Here is a 27,307-nt window from a genome sequence, read left to right on the forward strand (position 1 = left end):
TGGGGCTGCTGGAGGGTCACACAGACTGGGGTTCATAAGTGCTAGTGGGGAGGACAGAGTGGCACAGGAGCTAGTGGGATGACAACACTAAGCCAGGGGCTGAATGGGAATGGAGATGCATGGCCACACGGGGACCATGGGGAGGAGGATGCAGGGATATATGGGTATGAGGGCAGCTATGTCTGGATGAATGGAAAGTGGGGGTGCAGGAAAACATGGGGACAGGAGTGAGTGGAGGTGCAGGGTCCCATGGGGACGTGCAGATATGCCTGGTTGAATGGAGAGTGAGGGTGCAGGGATACACGGGAACAGGGGCAGATGTGCCTAACTGAATGGGAGAGGCTTGGGGTCAGCCAGGGTATGCATGGCGGAGGCTCCCCAACTCCCTAACAATCCCTCCCCCCAAAAAAACCCCGGTTCCTTACTTCTCCCAGCCACACCAAATCATTTTCCACATTCACTCCCAAGCTCCTTCCAAGCAATTACTTTCCTCTCCCTCAGCTCCTCTGTTACCCCTGACTCCCCTAAGCCTTTGCACAGCTTCTGAAGGGTTCGGGAAGTATGTTTCTGTATTGTAGTTTAAATGAATTATTACTCAAAGTTCTGTATTAATATGCCTAGTGAGGAATCTATTTGTCAAAAACAATTTCCTGAATCTTTTTTGTTGTCTGTGTTGTTACTGACATTCTTGATGACAGGTATTTTGAAATAAATTACCAAAATAATTGAAACTGGTGTGATTATATTGTGTTATTTTGACAAATAAAATCTGCAGAATTTAAAATACAGTGCACAGAATTTTTAATTTTCGGAGCAGAATTTTTATATTTTAGTTACAGAATTTCCCCAGGCGTAATACTTCCAACTCTGTAGTGTCTCTCTAAATGACATGCTCAGATCCAACACAAGTTATTGGTCCTGATGCAGGAATCACTGGGTGAAATTCTATGACCTGTGTTATGCAGGAGATCAGACTGGATGATCATAATTGGTCCTTCTGGCCTTAAAATCTACAGATTATGGCTTCTAAAACAAGAAATAAAGTTTCTCTGGGTTTTCAAAAAATTGCTTTGTGCAATGCTTACTGTCAAAGCAATTCATGATGTAAATATCTCCCAGCACAATGTAATCTCTGAGAAAACAAGATGATCATTCAGTTGGTATATGTTTGTTTTCAACAGGATCTTTGTCAGTCAAGAGGATTTTACTGTAATTCTTTTGTTGTTGTTTCCTTGTGATCAACTTCCCCCTTAGGAATCCTTTTACCTATTTTACTTCCTCTTATTCCGGTTTCAAGCAGCAGTAAACTCAACTGGTGCCAATTGTGGCTTTCTTTGTCCACACTTCTGGCTTTCACTGCCACAACTGCCTCTGACAGATGAATGCCAAGGACAGACAATGCTTTAAAAAGGCATCTAGCTGCCAAGGTATACTCCTCAAATAACACTTGCATAGCTAGTGGTGCAGTCAAGCGATGTCCAGAAGAGAACACATCAGTCTGAAACACAACATATAACAAGTAACAAACACCAATGAATGTGCCTCCTTCTGTGGGCATCTATTTTGAACTCCTAAAATGTATCCCCCGCACGCCCCTCCGGCCTGCATAACAAACATCCGTAAACCTGTCACTGCAATCATGTCAATCTTAGCCCCAATGGGACTAGATCTGGAGACACTAATAGTTGCTGACTTGGTTTCCCTTTTCTTCTGACAATAGTTTGAAGGAATAATGCAGGTGTATACCATACAGCACATCACTTACGTATGTCTGTCTCTATCTCAGACACTATTCACAAATCTCTGTAACTGCTACAGAGGAGCTTAATAAAAGCAGCTAAAGAAGATAAAAAAGGCAGCAACAGAAAGACATGAGGAAAAAATAAAACAGCTAAATGCTTCTTTGGTATGATATTATTTATTGATTACAGCTGAAAGAGTATTTTCAACCCAAATCAATAACTTATAACAACACACCAATGAAGCATGGAAGGATTTTTCCTGCACCACATAGGAAGGGATATTCTTTCTGAATAAAAACGTGCAGCTCTGTCTATCAATGAAACGTGTGTCCCAGTGAGGATCCAGAACAGATGATCAGACTTTGCATCATTGCCAGTGAAATGGCATAGAGCTGCGCCTCATTCTTTTGAATTAAATTCTGGAGGGAAAACACACACATACCAGCTTTACTAATTTATTATGGCATTCACTCAGAGCCTGGTTTTTTTACTCAAAGGTTTGCGAACACATAAGAAATGTTTCTTAAATTAAAAATCAATACATGAAGCTCTGGTGAGCATGGCAAATCATAGCTGAATGTGCAGAACACAGTGCTGAGAACTGGAGGTGGCTAAATGGTGCTGCTTTTATTAGACTGTATTTATTTTTAAAATATCCTACAAATGTTTTGTCGATCTGAATTCCTTTGGTCCTGCCTGGAATAGTGCCTGATCTTCCACTGGAGCAAAAGAGGTGTCGTGCATGTGTCAAATTGCGTTCTGTATGTGCTCCACTTAATGCAGCATCAGTTGCCTGTTCAAATTAAACTGGTGCTTTCCCCCTCTTGTAACACATTCTGATAAGCAGCCAGAGTGAGGCTTCGCTGCAGATTCAGACTAAAAGGTTGCAGGAAAATGGAGACTGACTTAGGTAAAGTACCCTAAAAGTGCTTGATTTTGGGGTGGGCTTTGATGTTGTTTTTAATATGAATTTTTATGTTTCTGAAAGGGGGCCATTAATTGCAATTGCTGGAATTAAACAAGACAAGTACTATGTTCTGGCAAGTCAGCAAATGGAATTTTCATCCCTCGGGAAATTAGTTTCCACTTCAGAATAGAAAACTGAAATATTGTAAAATTGAGCAGAACGATAAATTCTGAAAAGTTTCAAACCATCAATGTTAAATGAAAACTTTAATTTTTTTTCAAGAAACGATCTGAGATGTTGAAAGAACATTTTATTATTTCAAACTGACATTTCAAATTAAAAAATGTTCCATTTCTAAATGTCAACTAGAAACAATATTTTCTGTTTCAATTCCCCTGATTAAATTTTTTTTTAAAAAATGATTGAAATTGACATTTTCACCTGGAAAATGTAAGTGTCAAGGAAACTGCACTTGCAAATGGGACACTTTTTTGTGCTGAGAATTTTGACCAGCTCTTGTATTGTGTTAACATCCAACACACAGTTCTCCTAATTTTATAAGTTGTTATAAATCACAATAAATAAACCATGCCCCACAGTCATGAGTTGTAGCAACCTCTGTTAATCCAGATCTCAGCTTCTCATGCAGCTCTCCCAGTGCACCTCAGTTCCTGGCATAGATGAATAGGGGATGCTTGTGCAACACCTACTTGCACTCTTCTTAATTCAAGAGTGTTGGTCCCCCATTTTCACAATTAAAACGTCATTCTCCTCTCTCTAATGCATGGCACTGCTGAAATTCTGGGAAGCTTCTTGGAGTTTGTAGGAGACATTCACTGTTTCTGATTTCCTTATAGAACAAAAGGGCTTTCCCTACCTGTCCATTGAGAGCTGAGCCACCAGTGTTACATCAGTGTTGTCTGAGGCAGGCTCGTACTCATAATGTAGAAAATACAAATGAGTGCGATGGACGGTGAAGCGCTCCCGACGAAATTCGTAGCACAGGTCATCCTCATCCAGCTCGGACAGCTGCTTCTGAAGCTGTAAACAAACACCGGACATAAAGGTGTTGTACTACTTATTTCCTATCACAAACCATGGAGAATAATGAGTTCTGGGGCTCCAGTCTTGGCACAACTGAACCACAGGTTGAATTGAGGGAGAAAAAAGTAGCGATACTCTCCCAAGCCTCCCCTCCTTGAGTCACAGAACAAGGTGCCAAAAGAAGGCACTTACAATAGATTGGCCAGACCTTTATAGTATGATTGTCCCTTGTTTGGGTTTTTTTTTTGTGTGTGATTCTTTGACCAGTAGTGAAACAGCCATCAACACTGGCATTTAAATTATCATTACATTTCAGAGTTATCATGCTGATGAAATGAATAAGGCAGTTCACAGCTCTCTCAGAACTAATGTTTCACACTGTCTGTAGACTCAGACAGACATCACTGCACTGATCTATGTTAGTTTCACACTGAAGATTTTCTTAGCAAGTACAATGGTTAAAGATGTAGGCTTAAATTTTTAAGTGGGACTAGTGATTTGGGGGTGCCCAACCTGAAATACTTTTAAGGAGCCTGTTTTTCAGAAGTTAGGTGCTCGGCACTTTATGAATTTTAGGCCCCTTCAAAGTCAAGATAGGCATCCAAAAAAAAAAAAAAAAAACAACATGCAAAATCACTAGTCACTTTTGAAAATGGACGCTCTAAAAGAAAAAAAAGAGAAAGCTTAGATTCTGGAACAGAAAAGTTTGCCAAGCCACCATGATCCAGCCCCATTCCACTCCTCTGTCAAATTCTTTAAAAAACAAACAAACTGAACTGAATATTTAAACAACATTCTTTTAAAAAGACACATCCAAGCATTAGCCTTTATGGAAGAGTCCTATAGAATTTAATAAGGACTTTGGCACCTTTAGGGTGCCACAGAAATTAAAACAGGGTTCTATAGTAATTACTCGTAAGAACTCTAGAATTTAATAAAGAATGATAGCCTTTTTATACCTTTTATAAACTGCCCTACAAAAGTGATATAATTCTGTAATAAATTACATAGAATGATCTAAAAAACTTATGCAAGGCTGTCATTCTTTATTCAATTTTATAGGACTTTTCTATACAAATTAGGCCAACGTGCAAGTCATTTTAAAATGGATATGCTCTAGTGATGAATGGCTTGCCTGTGGTTTACAAGCATTTAAAAAAAAAAATTTTTTTTTGGCCAAGAGTATTTAAAAAAGCTTCACTATTTTAACGAAGCAAATTTTTAAAAGGTGAGAGAGGTCACCTGTGTTGACTCTGCAGCAGCAGCAAATATGCTGTGTTCAGAGATGTAAACATAATTGTTGACATCAATGATGAAACATAGAGCGGTATGTTTCCCTCTGCTGCCTGCTGGAATAATTAGTGGTACCTTTTTATATATCACTCTTCAATCTCCTGAATAATCTGCGATTACAACTTGATCAAAGCCCACTGAAGTCAGTGAAAAGATTCCCTTTGATTTCATTGGGCTTTGGGTCAGGCTCTAAAAGCTTCACTGAGCTCTGAAAATACTCCTCAAGAGAGAATACTTTTAGAAACACTATAGTCCAGATCATGCAGTCCTTACTCAGGCAAAACTCCCATGGAAGTCTAGGTCAGTTCTGCCTCACAAGAATGAGAAATTCTTTTATGTTTTGTTGGCATTTCATCCATTCGCTTTTCAAACCACCATGCAGCAGAGACTCTTTCACTTCATTTCCCCCAAATACATTCAAATAATTTTTTAATTAAAAAACAAAATTGGAAGAGTGACTAGATGGAATATCTTCATTTGTTTTTCTTTTCCTCCCTTGTAAAAAAACATTCATATTTCCTTATTAGAACCCCCAATCAGCCTGAAGTTTAAATGGTTAAAAGAAATAGTCACAGAGCATTTCCTATAGATACCTTAGGATTTTGCTTTATTTTACAAATGACCAGGATATAAATTTGTAATTGCACAGCAGCTATTAACTAGGCAGTCACTGCATAATTATCAGATTCCTTCAAGGTTCTAAGCTAAAAGGATATAAAGACTTAATTATGTGGTCCAGAATAACGTTTGGGGTTAATGTACAGCTATGGGCTCTATTGAGCACTGAGGAAGAGACAGCATTTAATATGCTCCAGTGTTATCACCAGGGAAGTCATAAAACCACCAAGGGTACTGGTGGCAAGTGCAGTGAACAGCGGAACTTGCTACACCCTATAGGCAAGGTGTAGCTTGCTCTTCCTCCTGTACTTCCCAGTGCACGGTGGAGACATGTCTTTGTTCCCGCTCTGCCCAGACATGGCCCCTGAGTCAATAAGTAATGATGACAGTCCCAGAGGCTCTCCTTTGTATTCCCCAATGCCAGTAGCCAAAATTGGCTACCTCCAGCTTTAGCACCCTGGAGGAGGGAATCAAAGGGATGCCTTGTGTCCTCTCCTCCTCCCAGGTCATTCATACAGGCGCAGCCATAATTTGACTCCTCATGTTATTAGTACTTAGAATCTGCAAGAAAACTGCATAGATGCTGTAATTACAGAGTAACACATAGTCAGGAAAGCAATAACATATGACCTGATATATAGAAATGCCCCATGTATTGGGCTCAATCCTATAAGGTGCTGAGTACTCTGGCCTTGATCCAACAAACGCTTCCACAGAAACTTAATTTTAAGTATGTGAAGGCCTCTGTCATGCTGCTGACAAAGATCCATGAGACTAGCGACCTGCCTTTGTACACAGACCTCTTTAAGCATCCACTAACTTGCCTGTCTTCTAGGTGCCCTTTATGGTCATTTATGCCTCCGCAGGACAGGACGGTGGAATCTGCTTGGCACAACGAGTAGTCAGTGATGACAGTCGTTCATCACTCTCTTGTCACTGACCCAACCATCTGTCCACCAGCTTTTGATCTGCCAGGCACCTGTGGTCATCTCTGAACCGGTTTTGAACAGGACAGGGCAAAATCTATGGCCAATCTCTTTAAATGGCGTTTTTCTAATGACCTGCCATGCAGCTGCGGTCAACTTCAGACAATGTCGCATATCTTTGATGAGTGCCCACTGACATATTTTGATGGCAGGCTACTGGCTCTCCACCTGGCTGATGATGACACCAACAGATGGCTGGGCACATTGCACATATGCTGACATACAGTACGTGAATCATCCCACTGAAGTCAATGGGACTCACACAGGCTTACAGTTAAGCACGTGACTAAGTTCTTTAGTGGATCACAGCCAGAATGCTCAGCATCCTAACAGGATTTAGCCCATTATGAGGTAAAAGGCCAAGTGCCTACATCCACCTACCGAGTGTATAGTCAGTAAAAGTTACTTGTGGGAGATGTTCAGAAAGCTTATTAGCCAATCAGATTCCTCTCTTATCCAACCTATTTCAAGTGACATGTTTTGTTTTTAAAATGAAATTGCTACAACGAGCACCAGCCACACTGCAACTCTGCAGACATCTTCCAAAGCCAAATAACTAAGCAAAGAAAACCAGCCTCTTGAAGGTTGCTGGCTGATGTTCCATCAAAAACACCCATCTTCTCTGGCAACTGCCAATGACAAAAGCTGAAAAAAGAAAGTTTGGGAAGTGAAATCCCCATTTATGTATCTACTGGGTGTTCTTTTTTCTGGAAGTCCAGACTATTGCCAATTTACAACAAATAGCTGATAACTACAGTGTGTTAAAAGTTAATTAATTAAAACAAGTATTAAGAAGATGCTGTCAGGTTGAAAATCACATTTTGGACCTAGTAGTGTTACAAGTAGAACCAAGGACTATGCAACAAAAAAAGATTAGAGGGGAAAAATCTCTTTTTGATCTATTTATTGTGTGCATTTGCCAGAATTCTGGCCCAGATCCTCAAAGGTATTTTAGGTACCTAATTCCCACTGAAATCAATGTGAGTTAGGCTCCTAAATACCTTTGAGGATCTGAACCTTTGTGTATAGTAATCTCATTGTTTCATTGCTCTCTCTCTCATGCACTTCTTGGGGAGAGGAAGGGAGGTTACACACATGATCTTTCCCAGGCTCTGCAAGATTGGGTTTACTGGTGACAAGTAGCAGGAAAATCTAAGCTGAAACTTAATGGGGAGGTAGATGTATGTGTGGAGTGAAGAGAGAGGCTGGAGGGGAGAGGAGGGCCCAAATAAATTTTTCTCTCTCTGTCTAAGGTACTTATATTGTCCCTGTTACTGTAGTATCTGAGCGCCTCACAAACTTGGTAGTATTGTTTTGAGCTTTATAAAAGCCTTTATAAAACACAGTAGAGGAGTAGAAAAAACTCTTAGCTTTTTTATTTTTAAGATAGAAAGAAAATGCAGGTGATAATACCTAAGGGATGCCCCATCCGTCAATTTAAAACAAATTCAAGTATAGAGTGTCCTTTGAAAAGACAAGCCCAAACCCTTAGAAGCCATGCAAATTCCAGTTCTAGGCAAAGCAGCCAGGCAGAGTCTCTGGGTTGAATTCAGCCACTTATGAGTATGTTTTGGTGAAGGTGCTGGTCAGGAGATCTGGGTTAAAATTCCCAGCTCTGCCACAAACTGTGTGTGTGACCTTGGACAAGTCACTGAATCTCTTTGTGCTTCAATTCCCCACATATAACATGGGGGTATTATTACTTCCTTCTTCCAGATGGCTTTTTACCCACTACTGTGTTACAGATGACAATGGCTGATTGGTTCATGTTTAAGGGTATTTATCTCTCTCTTTGTTGTTTTGTTACATAGAGGCACACAAAGATAATGCATGTGAACGCACACACATCCCATTAAAATAAAGTATGTTAAGAGACTATTAAGGATGCACAGTTAAGGACTCAAAAGCCAGCAAATTGTCTAAGGTAAGGTTGCATGTACAACCTTAATTTTGCCCCACTGGGAGTTGGCTTTACATTATTTTTTGTCATGCTATTTCTCAAATGACACAATCTTATCCATATCTACATTCAGTGTATATTCAGTATGTACAAGCTGAGAATATATAGCCTGTTTGAATGTTTGCAGCCATGTTATACATCCATGAAAAGAATGGGTTATAATGGGAATACTGGCAGATCTATGCAAACAGCCCCTGACTTGAACATAGTGCACCACCAAAATTTGAAGGGCTTAATACCTGCTACAGTTGAAAAAGTGGCATCTCCATTATACATATAATAAACTTAGTATAGCACAACTTCCTTCGCTTAGAATCACAGCATGTATTTCCCAATTGAGAACATCTGGTTAACATGATATTCTCCCTCCCCACAAAATCTTTTGCTCTAAGGCTACTGGCCACTGACCATGTAGGGAATGCTACCTCCAGGGAAGAATCCTACAGTTTAAAAGCCATGTTCTTTTCACCCTGTGTATAGCAGCTATTCTCTGGAGAGAATCCATGGTTGGAGGCAGCAAGTGCTTTCATTAGCGTCTGCATGTTACATGTCTCAGAAATGAAAATGGCAGTGAGCGGAGGGAGTGTGAGATGCAAGACACAAAACAAAGAGACAGACAGATCCAAAAATAAAATGCATTTGCTAAATTACTTCTCTGGGCAGTCAGCTGTGGCATGTGAACTGACTTAAGCTCAGGGAAAGTGGCCTTTGAGGCAGGGCTGGACTGACAGGCACAAGCAGCCCAGGCAGTATCTTTTAAGCAGCTCACTGAATTCTACCATAAATCCCCATAATTTCCCAGAACTAGTTGCCTATATATTTATCCACATGGGTGGTGCTTGCTATCTGTGTGATAAAGGGCAGAATCATGATAAACTGCACATACCATACACCTCTGACTGCCAAACCCATGCTCTGCCCACCAACCCATCTTCCTCGGACTGTTTCTAACATTTCAAATCTCCGAGCAGCTTCAACCAAATTTTTTTCTTAAACTGACATGCCACAGAAATATAGACTTCCTTCAAAAATATGTGCAATTTCCCCCAAAATGATGCATGTCCAACATCTAGGACTGCCAGTATTCCATCTGGGATTAGTGCTATTTTAAACTCCAATATTTCATGACCATTCAGGCTAGAAACACCTGCTTGTACCATAGTGGAGAGGAGTAAAACCCGGCTTCCTAATGGTATCTAACCTGGCTCACAAGGTTTAAAATAACACAATTCTGTAACAAAATTTTAAATCATTTTTAGAAATGTATTAATATTGCATTTTCTTCCCTCTGTTTTAGGTACTTATATGACCTCCCCCACCACAATATCTAAACAATCTTTTAGTGCATTCATCTTTACAACACCCCTGTAAGGAAGGGCAGTGCTATAATCCCCATTTTATAGATGGGGAACTGAGACAGAGAGAGACATAGGCCTGGTTCACACTGGGGACTTAGTTCGATTTAAAGTCCCTTAATTCGAATTAATTACTCCCGCATTTACACTGGCGCCACTGTTAATTCGAATTAAGGTGCCTGTAAAATCGAATTAATAAGACCACCTCTGCAAGTGATGTAGCGCCTAATTCGAATTAGTGTCAGTGTGAACAAAATGTAAGGGACTTGCCTAAAATCACATAGAGAGTTTGTGGCAGAGCAGGGAACTGAGCTTGTATCTAACCCCCCTAACTCACTCCAAAGCATGTACACTTAAGATTCCCAGTGCAAAGGCAGATTGGCTTTGCAGTTGGGAAGAGGAGACAAAAAAATATCAGCACAGGACCAAACTGTCTGCCATCCTTAAGTGGTGCAGCTTCATTCCCGTCAATGCAGCTGCACCAATTTACACCAGTAGACAACTTAACCCATAGTGTGTAGCATTTAAAAAATGTCTACATTAACTGCTCTCTGTAATGCAGCATAAGTAAAACAGATGATAGCGTGGGATGGCGAAAGCATTTACTTGCCCTTGTTTGCGACGATCTACGTAATGCACTTCTGGTTTTTCCACTGATTAGTGATAAAGCCAGTCTAATCCCACATCAATGAAACCTTTATTCCTCCCACACTATCATAAATTTTGCGTATATACGATGAGTCAAATTATGCCTTCAATGAAACTGACAGCAGTGTCAGGAATCATTATCCTGTGTATGTGTCAGAAGTAGCCAGTGTTCCCCAGTGCAGCCATTCTGGCATGCAAAAGGAGACGAAGTCATAGCCTTGCCTACCCCTAGCCTAGAAACACCTTCTCTGCAGCCATGGTGCGGTCCTGCACTCTTACCCAAAGCACCCCCTTTTCTCCAGCTGGTTAGGGCACAGCTCCACTGCTGGTAGCAATGGTGGGAGCACTAGTGTTGATAGGACATCACCACTTTTACCACCATATGGCGCTTTAACTACCGTTACCTTGCTTACAACAGAACTAAGATTCTGTTCTCTCTTTCCCTGTGGAGAGGTGAACAGGATGGCTAGGAGTAACAAGTAAAAGTAAGAACAATGGCGAGGCAGCTGGTGAGCTGTGACTGCTGCTTATTATGCTGACCATAATTGTCTCATTGCTACTGTGTGCTCTCCTGCTTCTGTTTCTTGTAGCCACCTATGGTCCCCCTGCTTATACTTAGATTGAGGTCCTGTGGACAAAACAGCCATGTGATCGTGTTGTTAAAGACTGTATCATATTGCATATGCACAATATGCACAGGCAACCTTAATCATGGCATTCCCCATTAAGTGCTTGACTTTGTAGCCTTACTAATGTTCTTTGAACATAGCTTTTTTGTGTGTAATTTCATAAAAGGAAACTGAAACACCCCCCCACCCCCCAGAAATTCTATCATCTGGCATCATATTGACACCCACAGGGCTCATCTGCAGGGTGGGAACCTTTAGATCTACCACACAGACCTCTGCCACTTGAGTTAAAGGAGTAAGATATCAATAGTAAGTGGTCCTCCTTCACACGGACCAGCACTAGAGGGGGGATGAGACACACTTTGCCAGAGGGTTTCACAGCTGTCTGCTGCCAGCAAGGGAATGGTGAGAGTCAGGACTCCTGGGTTCCGTTCCTGGCTCCGGAGGGGAGTGTACTCTACAGGTACAGAATCTTCTGCCCCTTCCACACAAGCTTGATGGCTCTGCTACTTCCCCCCAATCTTTGTCTGTCCCAATCCTGTTTTTTCCTCACATTATCCTTACCTACCCAATCCCAGTCTCCATTCCTCAGGCGTCTCATATCAGTCCTAATCTCCTTGCCCTACCTTTCCTACTCTCCCTCTCTGGGCTTGCTGTGAGTCTTAATCTTCCCCTCTCACTCCTGGTCTCAATATCCTTGCCCAGCCAGTCTCTGTCTCTCCTCTCCTGCTCCAATTTGTCCCCAGTCTCCTTGGCCATCAAGTCCCAGGGCTCATCTTCTGGCTCTTCTTTCAATTTGTCTCCCTCCTTGCCTCCACACACACTGATTTCCTGTCCCAATCTCCCTTCCCAGGCTTCTCATCCAATTTCATTCTTACCTGCACTTACTCCTCAACTCCTTGTCCCAGTCTATTTGTTCCAACAAGGCTCAATTCTCACTCCACAACCCAGATTCTCTGTCAGATGTGTCTTCTCTCCCCCATTCTATTCCTCCTCCCCACTCATCCCTAGTTCCAGTCACCTTGCCCAACCAGTCCCAGACTCCCCTCACTTCTGTGGCTCCCAGTCCCTGCCTTCCCACCCCACAGCATCCAGTTCATCTTCCTCTATCCAGGCTCCCTGCTATCATTTCCCACTCTGTGGGGATGGCACATGCACAGTCTTGTCAGTGCTAGGAGCCGTGAGAAGCTCAGCACACTGAGGATAGAATCTTCAGGGATTTTATTTGTTAAACTCTGGCAAGTCTCTACTAAGCATGTGCAAACTGTGGTTTTTCAAAGGTTGATAACTCGGCCAAATTTGAACTGATTTTCATGGAGATGGCAAAAGGCACGTCCCTAAGGAAAAGGCCTTCCCCCAACCAAATTTCAAGTTCCTGCTCCTATGCAAGATGCCTCAAAGAAAAAGTCATCAGACTTTTATGTTTTTTTACCACAGGTAAAACAATATATTTTTCCCTAGCCTATTCTCAGAAATGGCTGAATTGTATTAGTTGACATTTTCCAAAAATATCAGTCTGAGCCAGACATCCAGCATGGAAAATTTCAGCCCAAACAGTTAAAGTTTGGCAAAGTTATAAGCAACTGAAAACAGGGTCTCATATAGGGAAATGTCAGGCAACCTTAATCATAGGTGATAGTACTACCCCATCTGTAATAATAATTGTGACCAATGATCAGGCAAGGATACAGCTGGGGAAAGCCTCAAATAACCGCCTCAAATAACTTATGATTTCTGGGAAAAAACTCCATTATGACAAATCCTAAACCCCAAGCTTACCATTAGTGCTGACGCTTGTTCCCAGGCTGGAATGCTACACAGGCAGAGGAGTTTTTCCTGCATCGATCTGATTATAAGACAGAGGTCCTTTTGTTTGGTTTGAAAGCTGTCTTTCCAATTAATTTTTAGACATGTTTCATTTTTTAAGAAGAAAACTTACGTGAGGTGGGGCATGACTTGCAACATTCACCAGTTCCCCTGATGACAATTATAACAATACACGCAGAGATTATTGCTAATAGTTAAAACCTTTACATCTCCAACTTGGTAAAAACAGTCCTACTCAGCACTTCTCAGTGAGGGCTACTTAGAGTGGTTTACATCAAGTTTGTTGCTGTTGTGAAGGGCCAAAAAGAAAATCGTTTGAAAAAATGCTGCTGGTTTTTTTATTTACTTTTTGGGAAATTCTTTTAGAAGGGCCTCATCCAAAGTCCACTGAAATCAATGGGAGTCTTCCCTGGAATCTCAATGGGCTTTGAATCAGGCCCTGGGTCTCATAAATATGGGTTGTCCCACTGCATCTCACGCTTAAAAAGAAAAAAAATCCCCATTTGGCAGAGACTCCTCATGAGAAACTGTCTGCGGAAAGGAGCTTTTATGAGACAGTGTAAAGGTTGAGTGCTTGTGTCCGTGTGCCAAAATCAGGCTCATAGTGGATATTATATCCTGTCTTGCAGCCTTATCTATGGAGTCACATTAGGACACTAAATATACTGCTCAAGTATTTGAAGCTTTACAAGTAGGTCCTTCAGTATGAAATGCTGGACATAAACATTAAACACAAGAGAAAACTCATAAATAGATTATTGTGAGCACTGCCTTTATGGTTTCCCTGAAATTTGCTTCTTGCATTAAAAAAAAGAGGGTGGGAGGCAGGCAGAAGTGGAAAAAAGCATGAAACAGATGGGACAGAGTGCTTCACAGCCTGATCCAAAGCCCAGTGAAGTCAATGGAAGCCTTTCCAGTATGCTCTGGCTCAGACTCAATTTCCCATCCACATGTTACAGTCACAGATCAGTACAGGAGAGCACGTTCATTCTGATTTTTCTTTTATTGCCCATGAAAATGAAGGGGATTAATGGCACTGGCTCCACTGCAAGCATAGTATGATCAGCTCCCTGAAATGCACCTCCAGCTGTTTCTCTGCAGATGGGGCAAGGATCTCTTGTAATTCACCTCATTTCTGACCTGCAGCCTCCCCTTCTATTCCAGCTTTGTGTGACATTGATCTCCACTGTGGGAACGGGGCCAGACCCTCAAACATCCTTTGCTGTGTTGTCAGTTGTACTAATGGAACTGAAAGGTCCTTTGACCCAAGGAACTCACTTCATTTCTGTGTGTGGAAAAAGTCAGAGGAAGAACAGTGGAGCAAGGCAATGACTGACTCATCTAAATCAAGCATTTTCATCCAGGTATTTGTAATCATGGTGATGCAGCAGCAGCCACCAATGAACATTTCCACCAACCTGAGCTCCAAAGTCACACAAGCCAGGTTCTTGCTTTTTCTTCCTTGAAAATCACCACCATCTGTGCACTTGTCACAGCTGAAACAGCCTCTTCCTGCAAGCTGGGAGGATCCAAATTTGACTTCATTAAAAAACGTTAAATCTTTCTCTTTTGTTGCGTACTAAGATGACAATTGACATATGCCAACGCACCAGGTGATGGTAACTTCACAGGGTTTCCTTTGCTCCAGTTGCCATGTTAGGCAGGCTAGTTTTAGAGATGGAAGACCGTAATGACTTCTACCGACTCACCTGTACATGACACCCAAAAACTATGAGCGCCGTGATCACATTCTGTTCTGCACGGAGAGGAAGGTAAAGCTGTCACCCCATGTGTTGCGTGATGCCAATAAAAAAGGTATCAGCTCTGTTTGCAACTGGCAGCAATTTGACAGCACAACAGCTATAAATGGAAAGGAAGCTCATGCACAGAAGCATGCACAGATGCTTATAATTTTTTCTCGGTGCAATACACTGATCACTATGACCTAAGCCAGTGGTTCCCAGACTCTGGTATCCCTGTACTTCTGGCTTTTGGGTCTGGTATTCTAGGTTCCAGCTCCCAGCCATCATGATGAACCTGTGGGTACATCCTATTGACCACCTCCCCTTCATGTTCACAGGTTCTAACCCACACTGGAGCATGTACTGCTTGAAACTCCAGACTCACAATGTCCCTGCTATTTGGTGCAGCTGAAGCGCCAATACTGATTAGAAAAAACCACTAAGCACAGGACCACATTTGGCCACGTTTACTTCAGTGTGGCCCCATGAGTCTTTAACAAACAGTTAAAAAAAGAGGAGAAAATATGAGTTAATTTATCTGCACATAGATAGAGATATAGGGGCATATTATCATTTGAACTAAGTCCCTTTACACCACCCTGGCAGTGTAAAGCAGGAATAAATACAATTATACCCTTTTTAAGGCCATCTTTACCTTTTTTAAGGCCATTTTCAGAGTGCCAGAGGGCTGCAAAGGAGCCTTAGTGTAACTGGGAATCAGGCCCATAGTATAAACTATTGAACCTAATTATATATTGCATTCCAAACAAGATACCTTGATTAAAAGTTACATTCTAAACACATCACCATTACAAGTATCAAATTACAGTACCGTAATAGCTTGCATATTGAATTGGGGTCTTAAGAGTGGCATTTGATAAAGCCAGATTGTGAGTGACAGAGTGCTCTTGTAAATTATCACAAATAGGGTTCCAGGGATTAGTGATCATCTAGCTCTCGGTAGTCTTAAAGCAGTCTAGTGTCATGGCAGGTGTACCTGCTTAGTCACCTATCAGTATCTATGTACCAGCTACAAGCTCAGTAAAACGTGCCATTTGAAACTCTCTGAACTGCCTATTTCAGCACTTAAAATGTACATTTTCTCTGTACTCCACCAGCACAATCTCTGGAATAAATCAGTTTACCAAGGTATTACAGAGAACAGGGAGATACAATGACAAGCACCCGGCTGCACACAAAGCCTTCTAGTCCACCAGGAGTATCATCATCTCAGCATAATTCCATCCCCCAGCTTTATTTAAGCAATAAAACATGACAAGGGGGTGTGAATCATGCTGGGATAATACCATACTGGACCACAGGTGCTGCGTGAGTCCTAAGAACAGCATCACAAAACACGTGACGTACATGCTTGCTTTGCCATGCCATGTGACCTTTATAAAAATCACATACTATTAAATCAGAGAGATTCAAGACATTGCATCTGACAAACTTTATATATAAAATATGTATCTTAATATGTGACCCTTGTTTTTTTTAATCTCTCTCTTTTTATCCTCCATTTTTCCTTCTACATCTTGATGCCTCTGTTCTTCAGCTTTTCAGTGACCTTGTAACACTTTTCAGTTCATTTTATTCTCTAAAAGTCTCTCTCTCCAAGATTTTTCCTCTTCTGATTTGACCTTTCCCCTCCACATCTATTTTTGCCTTCACTGTTTCTTCTCTTCTCTGTTCCAGTCTCTCCTCACCACTATTTATCAGTTTCTCACCACTTCCTTTGATTCTCTATCCCCTCCATATGCAGGTGAAATGACTACTCTGTGTAACAGCCATGCTTTGGGCTGTACAGCATAAATGCATCTAGATGCGCTTTAGATGAAAAATTATCGGTGGCATGTCCATGACTGACTTACCCATAGAGGTAATGGGAACACTGCCATGTCTTAAAAATACTAAAGCCTGATTCTTGTCTCTTGGTTAGTAAAGTGTAAGTGGTACTGTTTTTGCTTTACTGACTTTCATATAGAGTATTTCATGTATTTTAGAAGACCCTCTCTCCTTTTCTTAAAACAGCACCATAAAGAGCTATTACTTTTTGTTTCTATCTTTTCAAATTGTGTAGCTGAAACTGATATCTAGCCGGAACTATCTTGTGGCTGCCTTGCACAGAAAGTTCATGTGTCTATCCATATATAAAGGCTTCCTCCAACCTTTAAAAAAATTGATATCACATCCACACTCACATATCCTGTATATAAATGTCCTTGATTTCAACAATACTCAGAGGAGTCACTTCATCTGGCAGATTTGGCTTGTAAGTATTGTGCTGCAGTTCAGAACACTGCTACTGTAGTTTGCCAGGAAGGGGTACTGCACATAGCTATTAAAAAGATACTGACAGATATGTATCTTAGGAGTTCATTGTATTAAAAATGCAAATGCTTATGTATTATTGTGAGATTGTGTGTAAAGTCTCTAGTGGGGAGACATGACTAATGAAAACCCTGGGATGTGTTATAAGCTTCATAGGCCTATTTGAAACAATGTGCCAGACAAGAATGAACTTTTAAAGTTAAGTGACTTTCTTAGGAAATCTCTAGGGGAGGTATAAGCAAATATAAGTCCTCCAGTTATGCAAGAACTCAGCCTTTTGAAGCTTTGCCCTGACGAGGGGACCTGTTACATGAGGACAAGATCAGAGACCCAGGAATGACTCACAGAGTCATGAGGGTGCTAAGCCAAGGCAATCATGAACTTGTAACCACAGAAAAAACGACATGGTGAGGTTTGAGGGGCTGACTCCTATCAGAGCGTTGATTGGCGTTGGAGTGATCTCGGTAAGCTTATTAGCAGGCACATAGGTTCTTTTATTGTTTTCAATATGTTTTCTCTGTAATGCTCTTACCTTAACAATAAATGTGCTTGCTTAGAAAGGGCTGTGTGATAACTTACATCTGTGGGCAATTATGCTGTTTATAACGGTGGAGGGGAAAGCAAAGCAGGCTTGTTGTGGCAGTCTGACTTGCTGGGGAACTCACAGAGCAGCCTGGAAAAACCCTGGTCAGGAGGGAGAGAGATGTGGGTCTCCACTCAAAAGAGGTAATAGCTTGGTAGCCTAGAGTGGTGCCCTTGCAAGACCACAGAAGGGAAACACAGGTGCAGTTGCCCTGAGCTGTGGCAGAAACCTCCTGTAGCCTCATAGCACAATTGTACAGTCCTGGGTTAACTCACGCTGTATCATGCAGTATATATATAAAAGGCAGATTTCTGACTTTCAAAGACAGCATTCTTGATGCTTTTATTCCTTCTTCATTGTTTGCATTACAGAAACACCTAGTGGCCCCATCTGAGCTCAGGGCCCTACTGTGCTGGCACTGTATAAACACATTGTAAGAGACAGTTCCTGTCTCCAGAGATCTTAGCCCTAAGGGAGGGATTGTCAAAAGTGCCTAATGGAATTTGAAGCACAAGTCCCACGGATTTTTAACTTATGCTCCTAAATTTCTCAGAAACTTTTGACAATTCCACCCTAAATAGAACAGGCAGCTAAACAGTGTGAGAAAGGCAGGATTATTATCATCTCCATTTTACAGACAGAAATTAAAGCAGATTGAGAGCAAACGATTTACCCCAGGTCACACATGATGTTACTGGTAAAGCAGGGAACTGCGCCCACTTTTCCTGAGTCTCAGTCCAGTCTCTTAATCACACAATCAGCCTTCCAATGGTCTTCATTGTCTGTGTGTTAAAAAGCACCCTCAGATCTCCCACTTACATTTTCACTGTTGACGTCTGCCTCGCTGGGGCAGCCAAAGAGCTCCCGCCTCAGCAGGTTCCCATCGTACTCTAGGAATGTCAGGTAGAGGTTGCGGAAAAACTCCACATGCTTGTTTTTCACTCGCAGCTTCTTTGGTGAGTTCCAATGAATCACCTGGTAGGGAAAACAAAAAGGGAACATTCCTGTTGTCAGCATGCCATCTTGCTCTATAGATCTGCAGTATCCTTCCTTCACAAACATAAACCTCTTTCTGCCTTTTCATTGGGAAAGCTTTGTGGTACATTCCATTAGTAATAGCGTGCACTGTTCAGACTGTATGCTTTTTATACCTTCCACATCTTCCATGTATTGCATATGCGTGTGAGTGTCTCATTACACTTTATGATGCAACACCACATGCATGTTGGCAGGGCTGGAGTCATGGACCGGTTATGTTATAGATGTTGATGAGGGGAGATGTGTGATGGAGAAAAAGATGAGTCTATAAACTTTGATCTGGGATTTCCCTGCAACTGTCCCAGCTGATGAAAACGATTCATTGTCTAATGTCAGACAGCTTCTTCACTTATCGGGAATTAAAGAGAAAGATCCTGAAATTAATTTCTGTTTCTCTTTACCCTCCCTTCTGCCCCTCAAAACAGACTGAATCTAATTGAAAAAGATGCATTAGGTGATGATGCTACACGTGAACTAGATTGATCTTTGTTGTGTTGCATGGCAATGCTGTGCCTCATTCCTTTACATCCAAGTGCCAGCAGGTAATTTAGCCATTACTAGAGAGTGATGATTTCCTTATTGGCCTAGGTTTAACTGTGCCCTAGACATAAAGGGTCTGATTCTCATTTACGTTAAGGCCACTTCACACCACTCTGTCAGTGTAATTGAGAATAAAGTCCTGAAAAAATAGAAAGAGGAGACAGAAGTGGCTTGGGAATGATTTTGTTTTATGGAGATTATATTTTAACCATAAACACGAATGCTTTGTATTCAGTTTTCTTCTGTAATTTCCAAAGGGATTTAGAAAAACCTCTTTTGGGAGTACTTCCAAATGGGGACTTCCGGAAGTCCTGTTTGTCCATTGAAGTAATGACATGAGGGTGTGGTGTCCCTCACAGTTATCTGCAACAGACTTCTGTGGATGCCAATTGCTAGCCTACCAGTGGCTGCTGCATCTCTACACTGTAAATGTTGTTCTAACAACCCTCTGTTATGACATGGAAACCTTTACTCCTTCCCTGGCCATACTGAACCAATCAAGGTTTCAGAGGACCAAATATGCAGTGATACAAACTTATTTAGAAATAAGCAAATTACCTTTTCCCAATTAAAGAAACACTTCAAATAAAAATAATGACGTATCTACTTCATCACACACTATGTCACATTGCAGCAGAATACTAGAGCTATGATGCTTCTATCCTACTATGTGGGTGATGATATCAAATCTAGACAACTGCAGATGCCAGCTCTGAGTCTCTTGCTGCTGCAATTGAAAAGTTATTGTGTCTGCAAAAGCTGATAAGTGTCAAGGACCTGGTGGTCATGATCTGATCAGATTTGAAATGTGTATCAAGATTCTTTATGTGTACAAATGTCAAAGATGCCTGGAGTGAGTTGAATAAAGATGAATGGAATTGATTACTGTCCAGAAAACTTGAATTTTTATCAAGAAGGACAAGCAGATGTCAACTGGTCAAAGGACAGAAAGAAACCATGTAACCAAGTCCAGGACACTAGAAAAAGCACAAAACAGGTCTAATAAAGGGTAGGGGTGATTTAAAAAGGAGCATGATTAATGGAACTCCCTGCAATACCTGAAAATACAAAAGGATAGCAAGCTTCACAAGGCCCTGAGGATCTTAACCACCAGCATCAATTCCTAACAATATACACAGAAGACAATATGTTTTTTCTAAGTGCTAAACCCACAAATTCACCGTCGGCTCAGACTGAAGCTGGATTGTTTCTAACTTGTGCACCCATCACCAACAGCAGAGATTCTAGAGGCCAAAGGTATCAGTGCAACCTTACATGGATTGGAACAGGCATCACTGAGGGAATAATATGAAGACAATGGGGTTGCACAGATATAGCTGAAGACATAATGTGGCTAAAAGAACCTTTGTGAGTGGAGATGATGCGCATCATATGGTTACAACTCACTTTGACTGTTAAAGAGTCTAAGGATAATTTGGTGGATAGGGCAGTAATAAAAATAAATCTTTACTTGCAAGCTGAGCAAATCTGAGCTGGAAATTAGAAAGAGACAATGAATATAGAACCCCAAAATGTCGTTTTTGCCATGTTCCTTTTCCAAGATGGAACCACGCTTTAACATTGTATTAGCTTTCCTTCTCTCCACCCCCACTTATTTCTTTTAATTTCCTAGCATTTTAAAAGAAATTGTGAAAAGAGAGAGCTTCAATTTCCAGGACTTTGAAGCTTTGCTGGTGTGGAAAAAACCCTGTAGCTATAGTATGGAAATTCCATAGTCTGGAACTGTTTGGTTAGACACCCCATAAACACTGGTATCCTTGACCAAGGCCTCCTCAGAACTAAGGAAAATATACCTCTTAATATTTATTTAGCAACTTATGTCCTAAAAGATCAGAGCTTAGAATTCCACACCCATTTAACACCTGATTAATCACCATTAAGCAACTTGGCACTATCTAAATTTCTACTTATACCATCCCACTTAATCAGCAGCCTTTACCACTCACTGAAATTAGGCTCAATCAGTTCCCTGGAATACATCCAAATATATTGTGCCCAAGTGAAGCAGAGTACACTGTAATGATAGTTTACCTTTATACCACATCTTTCGTCCCAAAGCACTTGATCTGTTATACATTTGGCACACTATGAAAATGCAGTTAACTCTGAGACGGAAGACAGCAGAAGATGCTATACAGCAGTGGAGGAGGGTGAGAAAGGAAATGTAGCATAATAATACAAGCACAAACTCCTACTCTTACAACCCTGGCTCTAACATCCATACAGACAACAGAGCTGCAGTTCTTAAAGTCTGGCCTAAAATTTACACAGTTAACTACATGGAACTCAGTTAAAGACAAAGATCTGAGCTACCTTTCCTAGGTTTCAAGTTGCTCCAAGAAGTTCTAAGTTGCATCATTTTCTCCAGGAGACTAAATATTTCAAACCTGATGTTCAGAGCACACACATACCCTCCAGGAGAACACTCTTTCTCTGGGTACCTTCTTAGAACTTGTCTAAATGGTGGGATAATGTGCTCTACTAGGGTGTGATTCCTCAAGCGCTTTAATTGGTCTGTGTAGAGCCTGCTGGTGCCCATTGAAGGTTCCCTAGTGCACTTTAATGTAGTACTGTTTCAAAAAGCACTATCCTAAAGCGCACCAGAGGCTTTACACAGACCCATTAAAGTACAATACATGAGTGCGCTTTAAAAATCACAGCCCCATAGCATGCATTACCCCATTGTGCAGACAAGCCTGTACCTGTTTTCTTCTAAATCACCTTCTCTCTCTGCAGAAAATATTTATGCCAAACATTTCCTTCACTACTATCCCTCTCCCCTCCACTGATGTATCTTAAGAATCTCTCAACCTGTCTGAGCTTTATGGAGATTGGGAGGTCCAGAGAGCAAGAGGGATATTGTTCTTCCCCATGACTCTCTGCTTTCTAAGCTGAAGGGGCAGAAAATAGTAATAGATCATGTTCATAGAGATTTATCTTTACAAAGATCTGTACAAACATTCCTAATTAATTAATTCTCATGGCCATTCTGCGAGGTAGGTAAATAAATAATATCCCCGTTTTACAGATGGGGAAATGGAAAGTTTAAGGCTGAAAATTTGAAAAGTAGGAGCATAAGTCCTTATTTAGTCAACTAAGTAAGTGATCCCATTTTCAAAAAATGTCAAACATTTGATGGTACTCACTGAAGTCAACAGGAGTTGTTGGGTGCCCAGCACTTTTGAAAATCAAGCCACTTATTTATGGCACCTAAATAAGGACTTAAGAATCTCATTTTTAGTTATGTATATTTTAAAGATTTGACCTAAGTAACATGACCTAGGTCACAATGCAAACAAAGAACACACACACAACCCAGGTCTTTTGACTCCACCACCAAGTGCCTCCCAGGTTAATCTCTCAACTTTTATGTATATAAATTTCCTAGTCTGTAAAACAGCACTTTCTATCAGGCACCCACTATAATATCAGACAGCTGTTCTTTTTGGCACTGTGGGCTAGTGCAGTGCCTTTTCATTTCTGAAGAACAATGTTCAGATCTTAGCTAGGTCACAGGTGAAATCAATTTAATTGTTGCAATACCAGCCTATAGGGGATGTTTAGGCACATTAAACACCGCACCCCCAACAATATTAAGACGTTGACACTGGCATTAAGAAGTGCACAATTACAGTAGGGGAGGAGCTGCTGCAGATTGGTAGTGAGGTGTTCTGTCAGCACAGTGTGGATCAAGGACTGGAAAAGCAAGAGGTACAGCAGGTCATTTTTAGGTGGATTTGATATGATGGTATTTGGGTTAAGGACCAGAAGAAGCACAAACTTTAGCAGACAGTCTCCCAAAACTGATCCAGTTTGCAAGACATTCTAGAGGAAGACACAATGGAATTTATTAGGATCATTATGCAAGCTCCTGTTAATGCAACATCAGCTGTGTTTAAGGTCAATTTAAAAGGCAATCAAGACAATGCAGGCAATTTTTGTGTTTGTGTGTCACCTAGAGAGAGACAAGGTAGGTAGGGTAATATCTTTTATTGGAGCAACTTCTGCTGGTGGAAGGTACAAGCTTTTGAAGTACACAGTTCTTCTTCAAGTCTTGGGACAGAAATCAGAGTGTCTGAGATAAATACGAGTTGGGACAGATAGTTAAGGATACAGGGTAACATGCTGTAGAAGGTCACCTGAGGTGCACTGGGAAATAAAGGTTGGATTGTCATGCAAAAGCAGTTTGAAGTGGTCAGTAAAGATACGTCTACACTGTGATGAAAGACTGGTAGCATGGCCACAGCTGGCCCAGGTCAGCTGACTCAGGCTCTGGCTGCGGGGCTCTAAAATCTGCAGTGTAGATGCTTGGGCATGGGCTGGAGCCTGAGCTTGAGACCCTGTGAATGGAGTCGGTCTCAGATCCCAGGCTCCAGCCTAAACATCTGCCCTGGAACTTTTGGCCTACAGCCCGATCCCAAGTCTGCTGACCTGTGTTCTGAGACTTGATGTTGTGGATTTGTTCATCACAGTGTAGACATGTCTGAAGGGCCAGCAGGCAGGGATGTGTTACAGGTTGTTGAGTCATGAAACCAGTGTCCCTCCTTACTTCATGTTTTTTAGCAGTGTTATGAATTTATGTTCCCAGGCTCACCTTTTGAAGGTATTGGACAAGTTTTCTTTGAGGATGAGGACGGACAGGTCAGAGATGGAGTGAATATTTTGTGAAAAAAGTGTTGGCCTCCAGGTGACAGGGTGTTTTTGTCTTTTATCCTTTTTCTGTGTGAGTTCATTCAAGAGTGCAGTGATTGTCTGGTTTCACCCACACCGGGTGTTGCTAGCACATTTGATGCACTGAATGAATGAATGATGCACATGGTGTGATAGGCATGTATAGGACCCATGAATCTTGAAAGGTGTGTTGTGGGGGAGTTGTGGTATTTGTCACTGTAGCAGTGGAGATATGTTCGCAGGATTTGCATATGTTGTTTTGTCAAGGTCTACTGCTGCTTTGAGTTTGTATGTCCTGGTCTGTAAGAAGCTTGCTTCTGATGATGAGCTTGGTGAGTTTAGGGGGTTGTTTGAAGCCCAGAGATTCAGGAAATATTTCTTTCAGGATGTGGTCCCCATCAAATATGGGTTGTAATTGTTTGATGATACCCTTTATGGTTTCCAGTGTGGGGTGGTTGGAGCGTGGTCAATAACTTTTTTTTTTGGAAGCAGGTTCTCCTGAGGTATTTGAGTGGCCCATTCCATAATGCAATCTACTTCTCCAGTGGAGTGTCCTTGTTTAGTGAAGGCAGATTTAAGTGCAGAGATGTGTATTGCGGACTTTCTCTTCAGAGAAAATTCTGTGGTATCTGAGTGTCTGGCTGTAGATAACAGATTTCTTGGTGTGTCTGGGGTGGTTGCTGGATCTGTGGAGGTAAGAGTGGTGATCCGTGAGTTTCTTGTATATAGTTGTTTGCAGGATTCTAATGTTGAATCCAGTTGTGCATCCAGGAAGTTGATGCTGTTGTTGGAGTGTTTTAGAGAGAGTTTGATGGATGAGTGGTGATTGCTGAAATTGTGGTGGAAAACCATGAGACAGTTTAGGTCTTTTGACAAGAGGATGAAAATATCATCAATGTATCTCAGGCATATTGTAGATTTTGTGATGCATTTTTCAGAAATTCTTCCTTGAGATGGCTATTGAAGAGGCTCATGCAATGGAGAGCCATCCTAGTGCTCATGGCTGTTCCCATAGTTTGGACAAAGTGTTTGTTGTTAAATGTGAAGTTGTTGTGGGTGAGGGTGAAATGGATGAGTTTGGTACTGTGTTTTGGGTGGATATGAGTGTTATCCATTCTCTTGTTGGTATTTCAGGCAGCACATTGATGCCATCATGGTGAGGGATGTCGGTGTATAGGAACATGACATCCATGGAGGCAAGGATGGGGTTCTGGGTGTGGTTGTTCATGTTGTGGAGTTTGTGGAGGAAATTGATAGTGTCTCAGAGAAAGCTGGCCCTTTGTGTGGTGAGTACTTTAAGGATGGTTACGATGAGTCCTGATATTCCTTCAGTAAGAGTGATGTGGCTATATACGATGGATCTGCTGGAGTTCCCTTGTTTGTGTATCTTGGGGTGCACGTAGAAGTTCTTTGGGGTGGGTTCATGGGGGATGAGGTTGTAGAGTTTCCCTTGGAGTTGTTTGGGGAAGGATTTGATTGTATCCATGGACTTAACAGGGGCACTGTTTCTATGGCTCATGACAACAATCTGTAACATACACCTATCTGCCTTGGATCTTGTATATCCTGGGACCAACATGGCTACCACAACCCTCCCAACAACTTTGTGTGTAATCTAATAATTTAGCAAGTTCCCTTGGTCTTTTTACTATGACTGTGAATTACCAGAATACTTGTGTGTAAACAAAAATTGTATCTTTGACAATCAGCTTTCTCCTCAGGCTTGACTCATTCATTGAGGTCACAATTCATTGTCTGAGACATTACAATTCTTTACTTTCTTTCATAGGATTTCAGTTACACTTGGTCTGAAATTTCTTCAGAGGCAAGAACACACCATTAGCCAAAAGGGGAAAGCAAACATAGGTCCCCATGCAGCAAGAAATCCTGCATACACAATCCACTGATTTCAGGGATCACGACCATAGAACCTCCAGCATACATACATGTAAGCTATTACATATACAATGCGAATATCAGTGCTTCAGCACCTCTTGCCCAATGTACCTGAGTATCTTTCCAGGTGTAAGAAGTGCAAAGCACAAACAAACACCTCTGTCCTGGTAGGCCACAAGAGGCAATCATTGGACAAGAAGAACGAAAATGCATCTATATCTTCTTTAACCATTTTTGTTGGTTTAAATTAAAATTTTCAATTTGAATGGGATCTGATTGCATGAAGCATCTTTAGACCAGACATAATGAGAAAAGAAAGACAATTCATATATATATACACTGTGATATAGCAAAGGCAGAGGGCAGTAGGAGAGTGTTTGAAGGGAGGTATGTAAGCCCCAGAATGCTCAGGGCTCTGTTCCTGGTAGACTAGCCAGAGTCATTAGAGGGCAGTTAGGAGCAGCTGAGGCCAATTAAGGCCCAGCCAGGTGCTTGATTAAAACCCTCTGCTCCAGACAGACAGAGCGTGAGCTGGAGGATTAGGGGTACTGTGCTGTGGGCAGGAGTGCAGGGTGTGTGGAGGAGCCGAAAGGAGTGCTGAGGAAGGTACTGGGCTCAAGAAGCCAGAAGGACAGAGGGGGGAAATTAGCCCAGGGGAAAAGACGGCAGCTGTGAGTACGGTGCCAGCAGCACATAGCTGCTACTCATAGGGCCCTTGGGCTGGGACCTGGAGGAGTGGGTGGGCCCAGGTCCCTACCCCCCTCCCTGGGGAGATGGGGTAACTGGTGATGCCCTGGCCCACCACGAGAGGCAAAAACGTGAGACCCACAGGCCATTTGCCACAACACACACACATATATGAAATCTACTGAAGTCACTGTTCTTAAAAGTTGCGGTTCTATATGATATGGTTAATAGAACAAAGGTACTTTAATCTATCAGCCTCGATAATTACATGGCCCCCACCATAATGTCTGAGATGGAAACTAGGTAAGTCCCTAGACAGACATAATAGTTAAAGTACATTTAATCTGCTGTCTCTCCTGGATGGAACCTTGGTGTTTAAGAACAATGACCACAGACTAACATATTCAAAAAGTCTGCACCTTTTGTAATTTCTGTAAGAATGGCTCACATGAAACAACACCCCAATTTAAACTGACCATTTTGAGTCAGATCCTCAGCTAGTATAAATTGGCGTAGCTATTTTAAACAACGGCCTCTCCAATTTAAAACAATAAAAATTGCTAAAGAATTTATAAATGCAATTTAGCGGGAAAATGCACAGAGAAAAATAATGATTAGAATCCTATGCAGTTGACAGGATATATACAAGAGCCTCCTACACCTTCATAAAGCATGCTGACCACTTTGTGCTTCCATTATTCAGGGCTGTGAACAGAGTGGCAGAGAAGTATGTACATAATTGAATAGCAGCAAACTATGAGGCTTCCCTAAGTTTATTTGACATAA

General features: G+C 41.5%; 1 protein-coding gene across 6 annotated transcripts in view; it reads right to left on the reverse strand.

The window, feature by feature from the left end:
• Positions 1–27,307, reverse strand: part of LARGE1 (LARGE xylosyl- and glucuronyltransferase 1) — a 358,507-nt gene that overhangs the window by 36,655 nt on the left and 294,545 nt on the right. For all 6 annotated transcript variants that reach the window (XM_067559399.1, XM_067559395.1, XM_067559397.1 and 3 more), the window contains 2 exons: positions 18,488–18,643; positions 3,527–3,690 (listed from right to left, as the gene is read on the reverse strand). In XM_067559399.1, coding sequence (XP_067415500.1) covers positions 3,527–3,690; positions 18,488–18,643 — 320 coding nt within the window. The remainder of the gene's footprint in view (positions 1–3,526; positions 3,691–18,487; positions 18,644–27,307) is intronic.

The sequence above is a fragment of the Emydura macquarii genome, unplaced genomic scaffold, assembly GCF_026122565.2.
Source record: "Emydura macquarii macquarii isolate MOO-44397 ecotype Brisbane River unplaced genomic scaffold, CSIRO-AGI_Emac_v2 contig_2205, whole genome shotgun sequence".
Classification (NCBI taxonomy): Eukaryota; Metazoa; Chordata; order Testudines; family Chelidae; genus Emydura; species Emydura macquarii.